This window comes from Aptenodytes patagonicus, chromosome 4 (assembly GCF_965638725.1).
Source record: "Aptenodytes patagonicus chromosome 4, bAptPat1.pri.cur, whole genome shotgun sequence".
NCBI lineage: Eukaryota > Metazoa > Chordata > Aves > Sphenisciformes > Spheniscidae > Aptenodytes > Aptenodytes patagonicus.
Genome location: NC_134952.1, coordinates 57,322,926 through 57,343,273, shown reverse-complemented (window position 1 = coordinate 57,343,273; position 20,348 = coordinate 57,322,926). Strand labels below are relative to the sequence as shown.

At 43.7% G+C, this 20,348-nt stretch overlaps 1 protein-coding gene across 2 annotated transcripts in view; it reads left to right on the top strand.

Annotated features, from left to right (window-relative positions):
* Positions 1–1,098: 1,098 nt before the first annotated feature.
* Positions 1,099–20,348, top strand: part of PPP3CA (protein phosphatase 3 catalytic subunit alpha) — a 203,845-nt gene continuing 184,595 nt past the window's right edge. The window contains exon 1 of one of the 2 annotated variants that reach the window (XM_076336809.1): positions 1,099–1,719. In XM_076336809.1, the coding sequence (XP_076192924.1) occupies positions 1,662–1,719 (58 nt within the window). In that variant the 5' untranslated portion in view covers positions 1,099–1,661. The remainder of the gene's footprint in view (positions 1,720–20,348) is intronic. The other variant, XM_076336810.1, reaches the window with a different exon arrangement.

The window sequence follows — 20,348 nt, the reverse complement described above, 5'->3', positions numbered from 1 at the left end:
TCTTCCAGAATAGGTGTGCCCTATTTTCCTCTTTAATTAAAACTCACAGCTTTAAACTAAACCGGAACAGCTTAGCCTTATTCTGGAAATCAGTCATGAAATTAGTCAGGAATAGCTCCTCCTGAACAACTGCATGTATAAACAAGCCCTAAACAACATTTATGTTGTCTGAACGACGGGGGACACCGTCACAGATGTGATTTACTTTCCAATCCCCAAAGAAAGATGAAGTAAGAGTTGTCGTCTTCCAACTGGGGACAACAAACACTTCACACCCCACGCTTGACCGTTGCGTTTGTCCTTGCCGGACAGTTTGAGGAGACGGTGGGGCTGGACAGGCCCCAGCAGCAAGGCCGAGTGCTGCAACCTGTGCCGGCCTTTTCGGCAAGTTGACCAGCGCCAGATGCGCCGGGCAAGATACACAGCTAGGGGAGATGGGTTTTTTTTGTTTTCTTTTATCTGTAATGGAGAGTCTCTTACCCGGCAGGTATATTAGCAACCCCCCAGACTGAAGGATGTTATTTAAGCAGTTTCCCTTTCGTGCAGGCCAGCCCCGGCTGTGCGTGTGTGGGTGCCTGTGCCTGCGTGTGACCGCGGCGGGGGACGCCCCCCCCCCCTCTCGGGGCAGGCACCCCCTCGGGGCAGGCGGCTGGAGCCGCCGGGGCTCGGCGGCTGCCCGCGCCCCCGGCACGAGCGCGGGGCGGCCCGGCACGCAGGCGCGGCCACCGGGCGCGGTTCCCCGGCGTGCGGCCGCCGCAGCCACCGTGAGTGACAAGTGGCGGCCGCCCCCGCGGCCACACGCGGGCTCCCCCGCTCCGCCTACGGCCCCGCGGTACCTCCGCGCCTGCCGAGCCGCGGCCCCGCGGGGAAGCGCGGCGGGGCGCCGCGCGGCGCGGCCCCACCGGTCCCCACGGCGCGGGTGGGCGCACGCGGTGCACCTGGGCGGCGCGGCGGCGCGGAGCGGGGCTACCTGACAGTGATTGGCAGCTCGGCGGCAGCCAATGGCGGCGCGGGGGAGCGGGAGCCGGGAGGGCGGGGCCGGGCGGCGCGGCGGGGCGGGGGGGCTGCGCCGCGGAGCGTGTGCAGCGCCGCGGGGCCGCGGCCGGTGTCGGTGCGAGTGAGGGGAGAGACCCTGCGAGGGGCGGCGGGGAAGAGACGGATCCGGATCCCGATCCAGTGCGGCGGCGGCCGGTGGCGGCGGCGGCGGGAGGAGCCGGAGCAGCCGGCGGCGCGCCGCGGAGGAAGGAAGCGCAGGGCTGGCCGCTGCGTGTGCAACCTGGCTGTTCCTGCTGCCCGCGTCCACTCGCGGCTTTTCCTGCCGGCGCTGCCTGACAGCCGCCCGCCGCGGGTGTTGTCGCCGGGGTCTTTGGCGGGGGGGGGGAAGAGCGAGCCGTCCTAAACAACCCGGAGGCGTGATTGAAAGCGAGCAATAATTAACTGGAGGAGGAAGAGGAGGAGGAGGACGGGGGTGGAGGAAGACGAAGGAGGAAGGCACCGCGCGGCAGAGCCCAGCCGAGCCGAGCCAGCGAGCGGCGGCGGGACGCGGCAACTTCGGCCGCAGCGGAGAAGCCGGAGCCCTGACCGCAGCGGCGGCCGCCGCCTCAGCCCGCGCCTGCCCTGCCCGAGGGGGGAGAGCCCCGCCGCCTCCCCGGCCGCCGGACATGTCGGAGCATAAGGCCGTTGATCCCAAGTTATCGACGACGGACAGGGTGGTGAAAGGTGGGTGCTGCGCCCCCGCCGCCCTTTCGGCCGGGTCGTCCCCCCGTGCCCCCGGCTGGGATCGCGTCCGTCCCCCCCTTCCCCGCCCCGGGCAGGTACCGCGGGGCTGCGGCGGCACGGCCGCTGGAAGCGGTGGGCTCGGCCCGGGGGCTTGCGCCGGGCCCCAGTGGAGGGTTTGCGGCTTCCCTCGCCTGCCCGCCCGGCGCTACATTGCAGCATTTCCCCCCCTTCCTCCCCCCCGCCGCCTCCCCCTCTCCGCCTTGAAGGCGCTGCACAGGGCTGGCGTGAGAGAGAGGGGGAGCCCCAGCTTCCTCACCCGCCCCGGTGCCTGGGGGAGAGGGGGGCAGGGCTCGGCTCCCTCCCCCAGCCCGCCTGCTCCTCCGGGCATCCCCCCTTCCTCCTTCTTCGGACTGCGCTCCCCGGAGCCCCCCCGCAGGCTGCGCCGCTTGTCACTGCCCTTCGGCTCCCCGCATGCAGCAGGATGCCTGGAAACCTCCCCGCGCCGACAGCCGGGGCTCCGCTCCCCCCCCCCCCCCAGACCAAAACCCCCTGCCGGGGGACCCGCTGCGCTGCCCGGGCTCCCCCCCTCCCCCCCTCCCTGCAGGGCCGCCCCCGCGGCACCCGCGGCGGGGATGCCGGGCGAGGGGGGGACGTGGCCGTGGGCGCAGGGGGGCGGCGGGGCGCGGGCCGCGGGCGCTGTGGGAGGCGGCGAAGGCTGCTTCCTCCTCCTCCTCCTCCATCGCCGTCTCTTATGGACGGCCCGGCCTGCGTGGATGTGAAGTTATCCAGCAGGCGTACCGTGGCCGTGCACCCGCGTGTGCGTGCAGATGTGCGTGGGGGTGCTCGGCACAAACACATCGGCTCCATGATTTTTGCTCGGTTTCGGAGGTATGCGTGTACTGCGAGCCTCGGCCATATAAACAAATTAGAGTTTGGCTTAACAACACATTGTGCCCTGCAGTACAGACCAAGGTCTTATTTACTGGGGTAGTGCCTGATTTAAATTGCACATGTGCATTTCTCGGTACGTACGAAGTGCGTGTGTATTTAGTGGTTTGGTTTTTTTGGTGTCCGTCCCCCCGCCACTGGCCACATAGCTGGATACACTCGGATACAGCGTATTTCATCCGGTGAGGTTATAACCTGTATACCAATACAGAGCGTTATGGTGGAAGGCACAAACCCTAGATGCAGTATGCATCCTTCCAGAAACCAGGAGGCTGGAAATTGAAATGGCCTTGGAATATATACACTTTCGGATTTACATAAGTGTACACCAAAACTAAACATTCAATGTAAATATTATTCAGAGAGGCATGTTATTTATATTTATATTTACACTTACCTTCATAGAATCGTAGAATGGTTTGGGTTGGAAGGGACCTTAAAGATCATCTAGTTCCAACCGCCCTGCCATGGGCAGGGACACCTTCCACTAGACCAGGTTGCTCAAAGCCCCGTCCAATCTGGCCTTGAACACTTCCAGGGATGGGGCATCCACAGCTTCTCTGGACAACCTGTTCCAGTGCCTCACCACCCTCATAGTGAAGAGTTTCTTCCTTATATCTAATCTAATTCTACCCTCTTTCAGTTTAAAACCATTACTCCTTGTCCTATCACTACATGCCCTTGTAACAAGTCCCTCTCCAGCTTTCCTGCAGGCCCCCTTCAGGTACTGGAAGGCTGCAATAAGGTCTCCCCAGAGCCTTCTCTTCTCCAGGCTGAACAACCCCAACTCTCTCAGCGTGTCTTCATAGGAGAGGTGCTCCAGCCCTCTGGTCATCTTCGTGGCCCTCCTCTGGACTCGCTCCAACACGTCCGTGTCCTTCTTATGTTGGGGGCCCCAGAGCTGGATGCAGTACTCCAGGTGAGGTCTCACGAGAGCCGAGTAGAGGGCCAGAATCACCTCCCTCGACCTGCTGGTCACACTTCTTTTGATGCAGCCCAGAATACGGTTGGCTTTCTGGGCTGCAAGCACACATCGCTGGGTCATGTTGAGCTTCTCATCAACCAACACCCCCAAGTCCATCTCCTCAGGACTGCTCTTAATCCATTCTCCGCCCAGCCTGTGTGTGTGCTTGGGATTGCCCCGACCCATGTGCAGGACCTTGCACTTGGCCTTGTTGAACCTCATGAGGTTTGCACGGGCCCACCTCTCAAGCCTTCTTATGCCTTTTCCCCTCTTACTTAATTATTTTTTCCATCCAAATGAAATTGTAGATCTTCAGATGTTGTAAGAAACGTAGTTACAAGCATGATAAGAATTTTTAAAAAATGACTTGGGAATTTAGCTTTACCTTCTAATATCTGGAATATTTACTGCTTGTTTAAGTAGTCAGTCTGTTACATCACACCAAGAGTAGGCTTTAGAAGCCTGAAACAGCTCTATTTAGCTGATGCTTATCTTCTGTAGAAACAACAAATGACCATCCTATTGGGAAGACTTCTTCACGATTATGGGGTGGGTAACTTTTTTTTTTTTTTTTTTTAAATCTGCCTTGGTCCTAACACATGACCAAATGTCCTGATCTTTGCTGTGGCAGAACTTCCACTGGCTTAAGTCGATGTTCATCATGAATAGGAATTATCTCTATATTTACAAAACCCTCAATGGTTTCAGCGCACCTTAATGTGTTTTGTCAGTAATTGCTCTCTGCATTTTTCACACATACAAAGTCTCAAACATCTGAAAGCACCAGATCTAAGAAAACTTAGCAGTATGTATAGTTAAATATTTTTATAATGCAACTAAAACAAAAATCAACTTTGTTAAACTGAGTTAAAGTATTGAACAAAAAGAACAAAACACATGCTGCTTAGGTGTCCATCTCACCTGGTAACTGCTGTCTCATAACGTCAGTGTTTTACTGGAGATGTGAAGATTTGTTTAACTGGTTCAGTCCTTTGTTAAATATTGAAATCCTTTTAAGGTCTTAAAATAGCATGTGAAGAGAGTAGTACACAGTAAACTGATTCTTAATAGGATTATTCTTTGCTGTATCATGGGTACTTCACACTGCCTTCGTATAGACTGTAAGGAAATCAAGTAAGAAAACAATTGGTGGTAATAATAATAGAGATAGGAAAAGATTTCTTTGTTGTTTCTTTCCTATAGGACATGATTTGTACCTTCTTGAGATAAACAAAAGAAATAGGCTTGCAATGTTAAATGAATAAGGAATAATTAAAAAAAATAAAAAGGCACCTTGTAAGCACCTATGCAAGTAGTTGGAGAGCCTTGGTATTTTAGAGAGGGAAAACAGATATTCTGATATTGTCGAGATATAACCCGTGAAAACAACTTTTTATTTTTTTTAAGTTAGAATATCATATAAAACCTTACTTGGAAAGGAAATGTTTTTAGCATGTGGATGTAGGCTCTGGATTAAACTCTCTTCTGTTTGCAATGTGGGTTTTTTTTGCTTGTTTTTATTGTGTTTGGTTGGCTTCTTTTTTTTTTTTTTTTAAACCCTTTTGATTTGCTGGTGCATGACAGGAGATGTCTCCTTCTAACAACAATTCTGGGCTGGCTGGTGAAAATCCTGGCTCGGCACCGTTACGTAACGGCGGGGTGGGTTTGCGGAGGCTACAGTTCCAGCAGCTTCGTGCAGATTGCTTGTGGCAGAGACCTGTCTCTTCAGGGGGTTGCTGTTGGCTTTTTCTTTTGTCTTCTCATGTTTCAAATCCTCAAATATACTGAGAAGTGGGGTATTTCCATAGGCGAGGACTTCTTCTCACACTCATTTTGCTTTGCTTATTGAATTGTCTGAACTGTGCTTAAACTGATTTGAATCAAAAATAAAACATGCTTTTGAGAGAAGGGGAAAAAGGGTCAGGAGCCCCTAATGCTTATAAGGTCCTGGTCTTCTCCCACCTCTCTTATGTAGCTTGTGCACAATTGCATTTGACGCTTGGAGTGAAATTTTTGGATATGACACTGTCGTGCAATGAGCAGTGTGAAGAAGAAATTCAAGTCTGTGTGTAATGTTAAGTTTTCAGAAGTAAATTAACTCTTGGTAAAGTCGGCAAAATTGTGTTCTGTTGAGTTAAAGGGAAAGAAGATCCTATGTTTGAATCCAGAGGATGCAGTTACAGTTTGAGAAGTACTTTTTTGATTTACTCTTGTGCTCTCCTTAAGATGGCACGTATGTTATGATGCAAATTAGACAATTCACCTTTACTCTCTGGATTTTGTGAGCCTGTAGAGGAGCAACGCTTTGAATGGACTGTTGACTGCAAATAAGATAACCTGTACATTCAGAGGTTTGCAGGATCAAGGCTCAGGACAAGATACTGTTGCAGCAAATGCTGACTTGATGTATTTACAAGTTGAAATTCCTTGCTTTTCTGTTAGAGGTATGATGCAGCCTTCACCTGGACAGAACTGTCTCTAAGTTCTTGTTCTCCTTCAGGACTGAGAAAGCTACTCCTTATCCACACTGATTTTTAACTCCTGAGACTTGCCAGCAAGAGTATGGGCTTGGTTGTTCTTGTGAAGGTAGGAATACCTGTCCAGTAAAAACTGGACTGAGGATACTAGCTCATTCCTCATGGGTCACATAACAGCTGTCTGATGTCAACAGCTTTTGGTCACTACTGACATTAGCAAGATTTGAACCCCACTGACCTGGAGGGAAAAGCTGTGTATCGTGTTACTTGACCTCCTCAAAATATTCAGTGTTGCATTACTGCCTTCTAGAAATACTGCTCTAAAGCAGAGTAATCATAAATAAAAACCTTGAGAGTGAACTGGAGTAGTCGTACAAAGAAGTAAAGGCAGTATTTCTTGGAAATCTTGCTGTTAGCTAGGTACAATGATTGTTTTGATTCTTCTGGGCAGGTCAGATGGTTATGTGCTTTTGAGTGGTTTGTTTGTGGGGTTTTTTTTTGCCCTCCCCCTTTTTTTTTTCTTTGAAGGAAAGTGGAGTTTTAATGAAATCCTTCCATCTCAGCTGTTTAGATGGGCTGCTGCCATGGCTCGTGAACCTTGGTGTTGGCAATCTCCTTTCCTCTTGTGTGTTGTGTGCGGAGGTGTACACAGTTATATCAACAATTGACAACACCCAAAAAAACTATACACCGGTCTCTGCTGTCTCTGAATTTCAAACCGTGTCATTGTTAATGGTCTTCTAATGTTCAGGCTGTCGGTTGTTGGTAATATAATATGAATGTCAGCTCATGATCAATATGTTAGCCATCAGCGTTAATTTCAGATTCATGAAAGGTAAAATCGCTGTCAGTGATGGGAATTAGCAATGAAGTTTAGAGTTTCCGTTAGTCCAGGGAGACTTGTGTGTACTCGCCAAAGGCTTGTGCTCCAGGCTGGAATCCAGCATCGGTGTATTGCAGAAGCCTCCCTCTGTCTGTGAATCAAATGCAATTTTTCCAGCATAGGTGTATACTGCAAGGCTGGGCTGCCCTTCTGTGGTTTTTGAGTAATTGTGTGATGACCTGAATGTCAGTAGCATTGGTGAATTTGTTATGTATTTTGGTGTAAATTTGAGTGTTAGGAAATGTATGACAAGGACCAGTGTTACTTGGATAGTTATAGCTGTCTAATGACAGTAGATTAAATGGTTATGTGCCCCTCTTCTGAGGGTGCTGAAGATTCAGTATCTGCCTGATCCTCATGAAGGAAAGGAAGGAGTTGCTTTGTAGCTGTTCCTATTGGCATAGGAAAGCTGACTCTATTTTTCTTTTAATTAATTTATCCTTGTAGTACTTAGGAATGTATTCGCTTGCTCTGGGGAAGCCTGCATCTGGGTTTAAGGAGTGTTATTTACTAGAGAATCCAGCTTCAACTATGTCAGAAAGGTGGCACTGGTACAGCTGGGGATTATCTGTTCTCCTCCATCCACTTTCACCTTCATTTGAAGGGATGGGTGTTCCTCCACCTCAGCTTTGGTAGCTCTGTAATCACAGATCCCTTGGTACCTTCACGAAACAAGCCATATGAGATGCAGCTGAGAGCAGAAAACAACTGAATATGCTTGCATAGGCTTTGTGGTTACTTAGGAAAGAAAATTAGTTATTTTCTTATATGTAACCGCTTTGTTCTTATCTCGTGGTCAAAACTAAGTTGATACTTGTAAGACCAGTGGATTCTGTCAGCTGGATGCTGCTTGGGTATCGCAGTCTTTGTGTGTTTCTTACACTGCACAAACCCATATGTATGTGTGATCGGTGTATAACACTTGTAAAGGATTGTGAATGTAGTAACGAGAAACTGAAACAAAACCAAAGTACAGTGCTTGACAGTTATGCTTGTGTAATAAAGCTGGTGATTTATTTTGATTTGTGGACTCACTGAGCCTCTTAGTCATTAAGATCATTTTGTAAATAAGGCCTTTAGCGAAACAAGTCTTTTGCTGTATAGGCAGAGGGAAAAAATCGTGCTCACGCTGAAGGGCGCCTTTCTGATGTAGTTATTGCTGCACTGCATAGGTGGGAGGCTTTTCTCATGCTCTGTGTTATGGAGATGGCTTGCTGAGTGTGCCGAGTCTCAAGACTGATGTAAGGTGAGGACAAAATTGCCTTATTTACGTGTTAAAAAACTTTTGTATGCTTCTGAATTCCACATTGGCTAAAGCTGTCTTCTGTTACCTGCTCTGTTTGGCTGAGCCTAGCAAGAGAGCTGGTGCTTTTGATACCCCTGGTGGTGGTGAGAAACTTGAAAGAGTAGTTCATGCTGGATGTTATCAGCATTTAACTTAGTTGGAAAATATGAGCCAGTTGAGGTCATTTTCCATAGGGGATGTTGTAGAGAACAGTTGTTTCCTCTCTGCTATCCATTCCCAAATTGAATGGTATCTACTTCCATTGCGTGCATCCCACTTAGAGATGATAAGTGTTGAATGGTTATGCTTGCTTTTCTGTGCAGGTCATGACAGGAAGATCAAATGCAAAATATATTCACCTTTGATTATATAACTTGATATTTTAAATTATTTTTTTGTAGTTCCATGACTTCCAGAACTCTCACATTCCTTCCCATCTGGTATTTCTAAAGGGATTTTCTGTCAAAAGTCATTTTGGGTAATGTCAATAAATAGGTACCTGTAGCTTGGATAGTCCAAACTCATCATCTTCTTTTTTTTTTTTTTTTTTTAGTTTCTTCTATTTTACTGAATGGCTCCTACTTAAAGTACAAAAGCAGAACTATAACTTAAATTTGGTACTCCATTTAAATATGAATATTAATTAGTCCAAGGCTTCCCAGTAATGTTGAAGCAGCATGTTATGGGGGATAGTTCCCTCTTTATAGCTTTAAAGAATATGGAGAAAAGTACTTCCTTAAGAGTATTTTAAGATACAAAGATACTGCTTAACACTTTTCTCAAGCGTGCCATAAAAGAAGCCACAAGTTTCTGAAGTAAAAGCCACTTCAAATCATCTTCATGAAAAGGTGCCTTCTTATATTCTTTTGTATGTGGTTTCACGAGTCAAATGCAAGTTACAATTGCATAATGTTTCTTTAGCTGAACACTTAAATAATTTCCTGCTCTGATAATCAGTCATTTACCTTGACTTTCCCCCATAAAAGATCATTTTATGGCTACTCAATCAATAATGGTGGAAAGTATCATCCCAGTTCTGAAAAATATTACAGTGTATGTGCAGCTTGGTTCACGTAAGTGCATGGCTTATTGAGCAATCTGCCACTCAGATTGTAGATTCAGGTGTATTATTGCTGGAGGTTGTACCCCAGGTACCTTCTTGTGGTTTTTCTTTAATTATTGAATGGAGGAAGAGATGGAAGATCGTATGTGGAGAAACAAGGAGACAATAAGTGCTATGATGGTAAATTTTACTTTTAAAGATAAAAATCTGAACTACTTATTCCTACCCTACTTACTCCTCCACCAGAAAGCTGCTACTGTTGATATAACACCTCCAGAGTAGTACCTCCTTGACAGTCATTTACGTGCATTTTAAACTGACTATGATTTCTATTTTTATAAGCGAGGTTAGGCATGTTAACGTTGATATGGCAACACTGCGGTATGAGGAGAACATAACTGTCTTATTTAAGAATGAATTATGATGCCAGCACAATCTCCAACTAATTTCCAACTAATACCATTTATGTTTGGAGCTGGAGAGGCGAAGGAGCAGAGTGGTAAGGCATGAGAGGTCAAAAATGGTGGTTTTAGTTATAAATGAATTCCTGGGTGTCTGGGGGTTGCATGTGCTTAAGGCGTGGATGGCAATCTTTCCTTTTAGGGTGTGTTTCATGAAGTTTTTGAAAACATTTAGTTTGAGCATTATCTACCACTTAAACCTCTTTCTACTTAGAGATAAAGCTGTGCCGTACTGAACTTCTGTTGCAGCTTCCTTTTGTTTTCAGTGATTTTTTTTTTTTTTAAATATTTTCTCCCTCTTGTGTTTCAATATACCCTTTCTTTTCCTGTCTATTCCCTTCCTGCATTTCTGCAAACTCTTCTCTCCTTATTGCTCTCATACTTATTGCTAAGTATGTCGAGCAGCCTAAGTGCTGCCTGGTAGCTGTGATTTGGGTGCATGTACCTAATGCAAGGGGTTCACTGAACACTGAGTCTTTCCTTTGGTGCATCTATAGGCATCTGTAGGTGCCTGGGGAAGCATGTAAGAATAGGGGAAGTATATTCTGCCTCTTCCTCAGACTTCTGTTGTAATTCTGCAGCCAGATGCTGACTCCGTAGCTTTCTTTTCAGTGAATAGCTCCACTATCAGTGTGCTGCTCCAGCTCTACCCCACTTGTCACAGGAGGATGTCTCTATTTTGCAGTTCAGCTGCTGCTTGCAGGTTGCTTAGCAGTAACGTTGAAAACTCACAGCGTGACTGTTAGTTTTAACTCATGTAGCTTGCAAAAAGCTCTGAGGGCTAGCATAGATGGTGGTGTTTTTGGTTAACTTTAGAAGAGAGGTGGTAGAAGCACTCATGCTTTGGTGTCTTTGCAACCAGACACAAGTTAATTAGCAACGGAAGGGAAGATTTGGTGAAGCTGGTAATACTTGCTTGAAAAAAACCTGAGGTTCACCACAGATGAGTGAACTTCAAACCCCCCACCTTAAACTCTAAGCATAAAAGGTGCAGAACCTAGTCTGCATAGAGATTGTACAAAATCTTTGAGGTAAAGAAAGGCAAAACTATGCTAAAATATGGTTGCGTTAAATCTTCCGATAGTAATAGCTATTTTTCTATCTTTCAGATAGGCATATATGGCTTAATAAAATAATTTAAGTCTGATGCATTACAGGGCTTTTAAAATTGAGAAGTGCAGTAATGGGATTAAACATATACTGATGGAGACAGGTATCAGTATAACAATGCCAGTATTTTACACCATATTCTTTTTCTCTTTTAGAGGCATGCAGCTTAGGCATTTTATTGCATCAGATTCATGTTGGCCAAAATGCTTTCCTTGAGTCATCCTGACTGTTGCACAAAGCAGAGCTGATGGAGTGGAGTGAAAAAGTATAACTAACCTGCTAGGGAGCAAATTCTGCTATAATGTTGGCTCTGATACTTGCTAATTATACAAAAAATTCAAGCCTGCACAGTGTTGCCACAAGAAAGGAAGTGCACTTCGAAATTCTGATTGGAATGGTGAAAATAACATGTGTTAATAATGGGTTACACAGATGTGATGCTGCAGACAGTCTTTAACACTCACTCTGGGCATTGTTCAATAGGCTTAATTAACAGAATCCAAACTACAGGTTTTTGGCCTAATTTAGTGTGTGATTAGATTTTAATTTTTAATTTAAGCTTTTGTGAGTGTCTTTGAAGGTAGGTTGTCTTTTTTTTTTTTTTTTTTTAACTTGCTGATAGTGACAGTTTAGTAATTGTGTGGCCGGATAAAGCAAAGTTCCTGAGTTGTTCATGTTTTGAAGTAACCATCATTTGGAAAGAAATCCCTTGCGGTCTAGATAGATAGCCCAAAATGAGAAAAAGAGGCTCAGCTTCTAACATGTTTTCCATTGCTGTGTTTGGTTATAAGTACATGTTTAACAATTATTGCTCTCTTTCTTTGGATAGGGATGCTTCGTTTTTATCATTCTTTTGCTGTGGCTGTATTTGTTACTTGTTATTGAGTCCCAGACTGGTTCCTATGAAGATGGGTGTATGCTGTGTATGATTAGATGGTAGTCTTTCTGAAGTGTTTGGAATTCCTCTGGAGGTGTTTTTCTGTCCTGAAGTGGAGAAACTGGTAAAATGAATGGTAGCTTTCTTAATAAATTAGTGATTTCTTTGGTAACTGGGGAAAAAAAAGCCATGCGGGAGCTTGTGACTTCTTTCTGGTCTATAGTTCTATATGGGTGATTTTGGAGGGGAAGACACAGGGCTAGAGAGGAACATGTACTCTTGTATTTTCTCTAGAAATGACATGAAATTACTTGAAATAGTATGTTCCAGGTTCTGTGGAGATTTTCTGTGGGAAGACATGCTAGCTTTTTCTCCATCTGTCAAGGAGTAATGCTCCAGTAGAGACAGTTGTATCTGAAAATTCTTTCTGCATCTATATATGTGGGTTTTTTCTACTTTAACCTTTTCTTTGCATTCGTATATTTGAATCCTTATGAAAAATCTGATTTGGTTCACATATAGTAAGTTAACAAAACAATTACAAGCTTCTAGATGGGGAAGCCCACCCTGTTGTTGGCTCCAGAGAAAAGATGTTTCTCATCTTTTTTTGATGATGTTTTTGTCATCCACTTTGGACTTGAGATAGTTTTACTCAGCACACCTCTTTTCAACAACAAGTTTGGGATTTCTTAGCTGAATTCTGCTTTTATTACTGGAAAAGACAATTTTAGTAATTTAATACCTTTTATTTACCATCATTTTTCAATCAGTTTAACATAATTGATAATTTGAATGCAGAACCATTCATACAAAATCCCTTCCTATCCCACCCAAACACAAGAAAACAACCCATGAACAGAAATTAAAAAAAAAAAAATCAAACAGAATTTAAATAATTTTTTAGTCTTTTTTCCATGATGCATGCCAAGTTTCGGTTTGATGTAGATTACAATGGTCATACTGTGTTACAATCTTTGAAAAAGTGCAACTGGTCATTAGCTGCAATGACACGAACAGCTGTAGTATTTTATGATAACAGCTGGGAACAATCTAGTTCTCTTCAGTAACTTTCTTTTATTGTTCCTTTCATGCCATTTTTAAAATGAGAAAGCGAGATTATTGTATTTGTTCTCTATTTTACACTAGGGATTTCTTCATAGACAGTGGTGGTAATTAGGTATCAAAATACGGGGTTGCTGTTTGTGACTTGGAACATTTCCCTCTGCAGGACCTGTTGTGTAACCCGCTGAAATCTGCGGGAGTTGGAGTCTTCATTAACTTGAGTAAACTGTGAATCAAGTCGTCATCCGAGGACTTATAATTTTGTCCTTCCTTTGCAGTGCGTGATTTCTCTTTGGTTTAAACTGCTTTGTTATATCTGATCTTACGCAGCTTAGGACAGGGCAGCATTAGCTCTTATTTTAACACTGAGCAAAGTGCGCTTCTACTTTGCAATGCGCTCATTTAGCGAGTGAAAAGGGACTTGTCTGTTTGTAGGTGGCTTGCTTCCCAAGAATGAGTTTGCTGTTCTGTTGCTGTGTCTTCAGAAGTGTAGTCTAAAATGTTTTCCGTGTATGTATGTATGGTTGTTTTTATCATTGGAAAAACAAGTAGGAGCCTTTCTCATGTATAAATTTTTTTCTGTGTCCCCTTACAAATGAGTTTTCTTCAGTAATGAACACATCTGGGTTGCCTTAAATAAAATCTGTTTAACTTATTTTTCTGGTGTAATAGAGTAAGTCTTAACATTAAAATCACACTGGTAGTACTAAAGATGTACATCCCAGATCTGCATAGGAGCATTATTTTCTTCCCTGAGAGACATGCTGTTCCGTGTCTCATAAGTGGTTCTGTCTGTGGTTACTAGAGCAGAGCCTAATGGTGTAACAAGGTATATTGGGCCGTACAGCTGGGGAGTTTGGGAAGAAGAAATGAAGAGCACAGTGGGCAAAGGTATGTGTTTTCAGTGCAGTAAAGTGTTACTTAGGGAATTCTATCTAGTTTAGAAATCAAAAGCAGAGAGCTGTTTTAGGAGTGCTTTGCCTAATGAGCTGTATTGGCTCAGGTGAATATCTTAGAGGTGTCTGTGCAGCAGGGTGGGAAGCCATGCGGTAGCTACAAGGGAGCTTGACTCTATCAACAAGCAGAGAACTGGCAAAGGCAGGTGGTGAAATTTTTAGTTACTCACGTACTCTGTGTATAACCCTAAGTTTGGTTTAGATTATCAGTGGATGATCTTTCTGCATCTTTTTTTAAGAAAAGTTTCCTGAAATAGTGCTTATAGTTTCTGTTAACTGTAACGACTTTTAACTTGTTTGTCCTTACGTTATCAGTAATAAGGAGGGGAAAATGACTTTAAGATGCTATCTTTTGAGCATACTGAGATGAGGTTACTTTTGGTAGAAGGAGGAAAGGAGGAGTGAACTCAAAAAAACTGTATTTGTGCTACAAAAGGGGATGAACCTGCATTCATTTCAGTTGAGAGATTAGTTTTAGCTTCTGGGCTGTTGACTACCTTCACAGGTATGGGGTTTTTGTCTTTATCATTTAACCACCTGCTCGCCACTCCACTGGAGAAATAGTGTATCCTTAATTTTTATGAATGATGTGTCAAAGAGCCTTTTTCAATCACTCACAACTAAAAAGTATGAGCTCTGACAACTTCACAGAAGCACAGAATGGTTGAGGCTGGAAGGGACCTCTGGAGGTCATCTGGTCCAGCCCCAGCTCTCTCAGCCTTTCCTCATAGAAGAGATGCCTCAGTCCCTTAAATCATCTTAGTGGCCCTTTGCTGGAGACGCTGCAGTTGCTCCAGATCTCACAGTTTCTGTGTGAAATCTAAATGTAAATAAAAGTTAATTTATACATACAAAGAACTTGCACATTAGGGAGTAGCACACCCTTATCCTTTTTAACAAGGTACTACTGCTTCCCTGGAGCTCTGAATCTCAGGTGACACCTACCTCACATGTAAATACTATCTGTTTACCACACAGATGATGAGGGATATCAGTGTCATTGACAAAAGTCTTAAATGCGTGTGAATTTTTTGTACAGTATTAATCTCACATCTTGTATCCTATTGTCACAGACAATACTTCACTGTAGGATATTGTTTGTATAACCTAGGCTAATCTTAGAAGTACTGCCAGTCAGAAAGTTACTTTGCAGATATCTTTTTGATTATAATCCAGTTGCTATGGCTTCTGAATGTGTGTTAGACTCTTCCCCTCTCCCCCCCATGCCATTTATGGGAGTTGAAGGAGACAGAGGTTTTTGTAGGTCATCTTGCAGAATTTGCTAACAGTCTCCTGGGCTGCATTAGGAGGAGTGTTGCCAGCAGGTCAAGGGAGGTGATCCTTCCCTTCTCCTCAGCACTGGTGAAGCCGTACCTGGAGTGCTGGGTCCAGTTCTGGGCTCCCCAGTACAAGAGGGAAATGGACATACTGGAGACAGTCCAGCGCAGGACCACAAAGATGACTATGGGACTGGAGTGTCTTTCATATGAGGAGAGGCTGAGAGAGCTGGGGCAATTCAGCCGGGAGAAGGCAAGGCTCAGGAGGATCTCATCCATGTATATAAATACCTGGTGGGAGGAAATGAAGAAGGGGGAGCCAGGCTCTTCTCAGTAGTGCCCAGTGACAGGGCAAGAGGGTAATGGGCACAAATTGACAGCTCTCACAGTAAGTTAATTTTCTGGTTTTCAAACACTGGCAGAGGTTGCCCAGGGAGGTTGTGGAGTCTTCATCCTTGGAGAAGTTCAGAAGCTGTCTGGATGTGGCCCTGGGCAGCTGGCTGTAGGTGGCCCTGCTTGAGCAGGGGCGTTGGACCAGATGATCTCCAGAAGTCCCCTTCTAACCTCAACCATTCTGTGATCATTTTTAACTGAACTCTTTTAAATGGATAGTTAAAATGCTGTTTATCAGTTCACAGACCTTTTGACTAAACATGAAATATAGGAATCTCCCTTTAAAAATGAAAGGTTATGTCTGCTAATGAAGTATTCTACAGGAACAATGCTTTGTGTGATTATGAGGATCTACCATACAAATACTTATTTTGAAATAGCAGCAAGATACGTTGCATTGGGAAATTATATATATATATTTTTTTTAATTGACACATCCATATGTAGCTGGTAGTGTTGCTGGCAAAACATTTGCACAGATCACAGATCACTCGTGACAAGTTTCAGAATCTCCTGAGCATGTATAGCTCTGGAGCTTAGTGTACCTTGAAAGCAGGGACAGATAGTATGCCACTGTACTTTGCTTTGGGCAACTGTAAGAAAAATGGAAAAAAGCTTTTATATAAATCTTTCATAGTTATTACCAACATTTCTGACATGACCATCAGAAAGGTCCATTTTCTAATTACTGGAAGGAGGTGGTTATCTTTTACTAGTCCTTGGTTCATCTGATTAAAACTGAGGGTGATGGCAATTGTCTTTCAGTTCTAATACTCTCTGGCATATCTTTTTCTTTGCTGCTTTCTCATGCTTTTTTATTTCCCTCTGAAGATGCACATTGCCCTGTAAAGCTGACTAGGAAATACCTGAATATTGCATGTGTAAAAGTAAAATGAAACCTGTGATAAGAGAATCTCTTGATGTGGGTGACAGGGAATGAAAATAAGCATTTGGAAGAGTTTGAGTGTGACAAAAGTATGCTGTCTGCTTCAGAAAAGTCAGTAGAGCTACCACACTAGAAGTTTTGAGCAAGTTCTCTAGGTGGGATCAGCTTCACGGATAATTAATCTGGATAATGGAGATAATTTTTTTTGGTAGTGAAAATGCAGCTTCCAGGGTTACTCAGTTGACTAGATACATTTGAGGACGGACAGATACTGTAATTTAAAGTGTGAATTGCCTCGGTGCTTATATAGATCATACTGTATAATAAAAACCTGGGGCAACATACATCCCTATGAAAGAAGTTTAAATGCATTTACTGTCTTTCCAACATACTGAACAACAACTGGGAAGAGGACTTGCTAGTGCAGCTAATAAATGTTTGGCCTAATTATTTGTAATTAGAAAAGTGTTTGTCAAAAGATCTCTTGTTCTGGAGAATTTCTGGTTGCAAAAAGGCAAGTAGAGCGTTGAAGAGTTGCCTTAAAGATACTTAAAAAAAGGAAAGAAAAAGACAGGCTGAACATAGGTATCATGATGCGGAAGGATGTTCCTAACTAAACACACCAAAGGAGCTGTGAAGAGGTGCTTTGAATAGATGGAAATGAAGAGCAAACGAGAAAGCCCAACAACCTGCAGGCCCTGTTATTAATAGCATATGTTCACCTACCTGAAGCATGAATGGCTATTCCAGAAATATCTCTTCCAGCTGTGCTGCAGGGCGTTTCTTCCTAAGCGGCTCTGACAGTTACGTCATCGTCTCCTGCTCAGGTACAGGCCATGCAAAGAGAAAGCTTTTTAGCACGGTGGGGACCTGTCATAGTCGCAAATAGGTTACCAGAGGAAATTGTTTCTATGGATTATATTCACGAAAAACTTCTTGAGAGTCACCATGGAGGAAAAGTTATTGTATAGCTATTAAAATATATCTTTATTTATGAGGGAAGATATATGATGCTGGGATTTGTCGTTGAGAATCCAGTGTATCCTGATGCTCTGATATATTGGGCAAGATTGAAAGCTGACCAGTTTGTGCCATGTTTTATCTGAACCAATGATGCAAGCTGCTTCTAATAAATAATTTTATCAGCAAATATTAACAAATTACCATGGTTTTGTAAGGCTTCTAAAACTTTTGCCTGAGGCTTTAATATAACAAAACTGGCAAAACTAAACCCTGGTTCTACCATGATTCCCAGAAAATAAAGGGCTGTGTGAGGGCAGTGGATTCTTCCCGTGCCTTGATACAGGGCCAGAATTTTAATGGCCTCCCTAAAGGTTTAGCAGAAACACTTTTGGCTTCAAAAATGCAGGTTTTATCTTTGTTCAAAGATAACTGGTGGCAGTAATAATACTTTTCCTAATGTGCAGAGCAGGTGAGTGAACTTGAAGAGTCAGTGAGATCAGGTGGCCTGTCTAGGCAGAGGATACTACAAAATCCTTTCACAACTGTATTTTAACTGCAGAGTAAATTACCTTTGCCTGAGTTTATATTAATCTAGTACCATGGATTATTTTGGTGAAAACCATTCCTTTCAAAGTGTTCTCCTTCCCTCTCAAGCATCAGTCTTTTAGAAAAGCTACCTTTTTTAAAATCATAACAGAGCATTTCTAAACAGTAGTCTATAAACATGGGAATAATATGTGGCAACCATTTCATTGCTGGAGTCCTTGTTGGAAGCAATGCTTTTTTCTTTTTTTTTTTTTCCCCTTCACCTTCTGGACATGCAAAATCCGTATTTCTTGAGGAGTATCTGCCAGGCTTTGTCAGATTTATTTTAAGTGAGGTGAGTCCTCTGAAAGTTTCAGGGTAGTAGGGACCTGGAGAGGAGCAGGCTGGGTTAGCTCTGAAACTTTCCGTGCTGTAGGAGGCTGAGAAAGTAACAGGCTGCCTTTATTGCTGGTGTGATACACAACAGCAATCAGAAAGGATGCTGCTTGGAGCTAGGGAAAAACACAAGTGGAGTTCGAATTACCTTTCCTTTTCTGCATCAGCATCTGTATGAAGCTTATCCTTATGCCTTCTGTCTGCTTTGCCGCCATACTACTAACAATGTGAATATTTTCTACAAACCTAGGAGGCCCTGCTTTTGCATTTTTGAGTTAAAGGAGAAAGTGACTCTTGTACTAGCTTGCACTGGAACACTCTACTTGGGAATTGTGCTATTTAGCGTAAACTTTACATTTAAGTAATTCAAAGGAGAAATCTTCTCATTTGGTATTAACCTTCACTAGCGAGGAGTGCCAAGTATGATAAATGGGCCAAAGAGGATAGTTATTTATTTATTCATGTTTGTGTATCTGCTGCACTGTAGAAGTCTTCATCGAGGGGCTGTTTTCTCTTGAAAGAAACCACCAGAAGAAAACAGGTCTGTATAGGTGATGTGTTTGTACGTGGCAGGACTGTAGTATCCTACAAACCTCTTACTGAGATCAACAGGTGCTTGGAACCTTTATTTCAGAACTGAAAATAGAAAAAGTTTGGATGTTTGCTATTGAACAGTAAATACCGGGCATGCTACTAGTTTGTTTCTGAGAGAACAGCATCCCCAGTCTTTGTATTTGTACCTGTTTCTGGTTCACTGGCGTTGCAGCAGAAGAGGCAGTATTTGAACCAGAAACAGTGTGTAAGGGAAAGGTAAGTGTTAAAAGCTTTCTACTTGAAACCCCACCAATTCCCTTTTCAGCCTTTAACTTCCTGTTTAGATGGGGAAATAACTGTGGGTACTTGTGTGGCCAGGTAGGTCTTGCAGAGGCAGTAGCGTTAATATTTTGTGCTATGTACTGGCTAGATTTTGAAGCTTTAGAAAACTTTTTGCCTTTTTTCATTTCAGAAGTGTCTGAGGTCCCAGGTTGCTAAATCTTACTGAAAATGAATAAATTTGTTCCTGAGTTAACCCAAATGAATGCCTTTCGATTCTTTTTTAAAAACAAACAAAAATCAACAAACACCTTAGAAAATTGTATGCGTCTGTACATGACTTTTTTTTTTCTTTTCTACTTTATATGCAAATTTGGACTCTTCATGCAAAAGAGGACATTTCCTGCTTTGGTGACCTAGCTGCTGTAAAATCTGTGTTAATATGGCCTGTCTAATGTCATACCCTTCTTCTATACCAAGAAAATTCTGATGACTGGAATGCATGTCGTCAACTTCTGTAATCGGGGTACTTGAAATATTTACAATACTGTGATTACTGTAAAACTTCTTATATACACACACACACTGTAGCTGCCTTACATATGTTTGCCTTTCAAGTTTACGTCCTGGCTTGTCCCCTATTCTTGTTTTTTGCTTTTTAACCTAAGGTGTTTGGCAGAAATGAATGAATACAAACTTCTTTATCTCCCATCTGGGATTTGCCATGCAGACACTTATAAAATATCCTAGTGAACTGAGCCGGAGGAAGGAGCAATTGTGCAAAGTTTGAAGCTTTTCATAGGCCAAAACCAAACCCTCAAGTGTCTACTGAAGCTGCCAAATTCTGTATCAGGGGGTTGTCTGTCGAGAGACTCAAACCTTTTCATGGATCCAGTGAATGGAATCGAGCAGCAGGGGGATAAATCCTGGAAAGGATTTGCTGGAAAGGCCTCTGTGTTTGGAAGGCCACCTCAAATGGCCAGGACCAACCTATGAATAACTGCCCACCTGTGTTACTTTCAGTAGGTACGAGACGCAGAGGAGTTTCAGTGTAAGACTCGTCAGTCCGATACATTTCTTTTCTATCGTGTGCAAAAGCTGTGAACAGTTGGTGCCATCCTTGGTTAAAAAAACCGGTGCTTTGTAGAAGCAACTTCTACTTCTTGTTTCAGACCCTGATAGTCAGTCCAATGGGAAATAATAAGGTAGGCCAAAACTATTATGGCCGTAATATTTCCTGCCTGACGAGCAAGTTCACAGAAAACCTTCTAAACCCTGACTACAGACTCA